The sequence below is a fragment of the Capsaspora owczarzaki genome (assembly GCF_000151315.2).
Source record: "Capsaspora owczarzaki ATCC 30864 unplaced genomic scaffold supercont2.2, whole genome shotgun sequence".
In the NCBI taxonomy this organism is placed as follows: Eukaryota; class Filasterea; order Ministeriida; family Capsasporidae; genus Capsaspora; species Capsaspora owczarzaki.
The window spans coordinates 2,434,457-2,436,716 of record NW_011887293.1 but is presented as its reverse complement, the minus strand read 5'-3'; the positions used below and the strand labels follow the sequence as shown (position 1 = coordinate 2,436,716).

General features: G+C 55.6%; 1 protein-coding gene across 1 annotated transcript; it reads right to left on the bottom strand.

Annotated features, from left to right (window-relative positions):
• Position 1: 1 nt before the first annotated feature.
• On the bottom strand, positions 2-2,099 carry CAOG_08561 (hypothetical protein; the record flags this gene model as incomplete). Its single annotated transcript, XM_011271841.1, has 2 exons — positions 2-1,318; positions 1,503-2,099. Coding segments are annotated over 2 exons (1,914 nt in total), but the record flags the coding sequence as incomplete, so codon positions are not given.
• Positions 2,100-2,260: the final 161 nt, after the last annotated feature.

Genomic DNA, 2,260 nt, shown 5'->3' with positions numbered 1-2,260 from the left:
GTCGCTCTGTGAAGGTGCTCGGTGTGATGGTGAATTGAGTGGCGTCCTCTTGAGTTCCAGTCATGGTAGACTCGTCGACTTCCACGACATTCACAAAGAATCGCGGATGCGAAGCCGCGCCAGAGGACGACGCTGTGGCAGCGCGGGACTGCATGCCGCTGTCGGTCAGCACATTGTTGAGCATTGTGTCGATGGAGGCGTTCGAGGATGCCGGATGGACAGGTCGCTGAGGTTGACCTTGGTGTGGATGAGGTGTTGGTAGCGGTGGACCCTGTTCCCCTGCGTGAGAGAACGGCTCGAGGTGAAAAGAGGAGCGTCGAGAGCGTGAGGATTTGGGTGGTTGTGGAGGCTGGAAGGCATGAGGCGCAGGTGGTGCCATCCCAGTCTGCGCTTGCTGCAAAATAGTGTTGTTGTTGCCACCAATCACCGGCGAAGCAGCGAGCGAGGAGCGTAGAGACGTGAATGCCGACGAGGACCAAGTCGTACCCGACGTGCTATGAGAGCTGCTGGTCAGCTGGAAGGAAGGCATGCCATTATTGCTGGCGTTGGACGCAGTCGGAGTGAGGACTGGCGAACTATGCGCTGAGCTGACAGCAGAAGAGGATGCAAAGACAAATCCGGCGGGATGAGATGATGGCGAGTGCACCTGGCTTCGGTTGCGACCATTCCAGCTGGGAATCTGCAACGAGGATGCGGAAGCGTGGGAGTCGCCAGCCGAGTGTTGTGCGGAAAGGGGCAATGGGAGATGTAAATGCTGCTGCTGCTGCTGCTGCTGCTGCTGCTGCTGCTGCTGCTGCTGTGCGCCGTGGATGGAGGCATCGCTTGATTGGCGCCGAGTCAGCGGGTTGAACTGGCTTTGGCTTTGGGACGTGTGCTGTGAAAGAGAAGGTGTGGATTGCCACTCTGGCGTTGGCGAAGGGGCGTTCGACTGTGACACGGAGGAGAAGCCAGAGAAGGACATCATTTCCAGCTCGTCGTGGTCGCCATGCACGGATGAGGATGGCATGGCCATCACCGACGAGAGCGAATCGTGACGCGAACGAGTTGGGCGCTGGCGATACCAGTCGACAGCGGAACTCTGCGGAATCATCATTGCAGCAGACCCTGCTGCGGCCGCAGCTGATGATGATGATGATGATGGCTGCATGCTGTTTGGAGAGGAGGTGGTAGTGGTCGGATCTGTCTGTACGGGTGCAGCTGCCGCTGAAATCCCTCCCGTTAGTACATCTTGATCAATCCAGCCTGTTCCAAGCGAGTACGAGTCGCTCATCGAGGCAGCTGGAGTCGTGTTCATGTCGCTACTCAGCATGATTCGTTTCTAACGTTAGCAAGAGACCGGGGCAACGAACAGAACAACAGAAACGAGGCGATACGAGGTCAGCGACGTCAAGGAACACGCATCTCTTTCGCTTTCGTGTAAAATCATTGCGAGCATTGTTTACAGAGTGGAAAAGACAAACGAAGCCAACGAAAAACCAAAAAGTTGACTCATATCGGCTTACCGGGGTACTGGAGGAGGCTGGGTTGTAATGAGAATAACCAGGAGATGTCTTTAACAAAGTCGATCGACTTGGCAACCGTGTATCCATGCCTTGAGGATTGCTAGAGTGCAGGTGCGCGTTTCGCGATGAGGGCCATCCCGAATGACTCGATGGCTCGCTGTCCAGCTCGTCTTGATCGAACATGGCATTGCCGAAGCCTTCTTCTTCTTGCCCTTGAATGCGGGAATCGATGACTGTCGTCTCGTCAAAGGAACGCTTGGAGAAGCCAGACACAGAGTGGTGAGCGGCGGAAGGAATAGGGAACGAAGATGGCAATGCAGCTCCGAATTGTGCCTGCCGCTGCTGCTGTAGCTCCTGCCTGGCATGTGCAAGAGCGTGCTCTGCGTCAGCGAAAATAGGAGTGCTCCCTAGCGCCTCGAGCTGTTCGTGTGAGAGTGTCGATGTCGACGCTGTGGCTGACAGTGTAGCTGTTCTGGGTGGCGTCGCTGTCGTTCTTGTCGTCGCCGTTGTTCTTGTTTCGGATGGTTCTTGCCCGTTCAGGGTGTGATAGTCGCCAGCTGGTTGGGTTTGTTCCAAGTAAGCACTCGGTACGTCCATCTGAGAATTCAGGCTTGAGGAAGAAGACCTGTGCAACACGGCTCCTTCTTGATACAGCGTCGCTAAACCAGCAGCATCCGGATTTTCTTGTTGGTACAATATCGCTGCATCTGCAGCATCCTGATTTTCTTGTTGGACAGAGCCGATGGAGCAGCACTCTG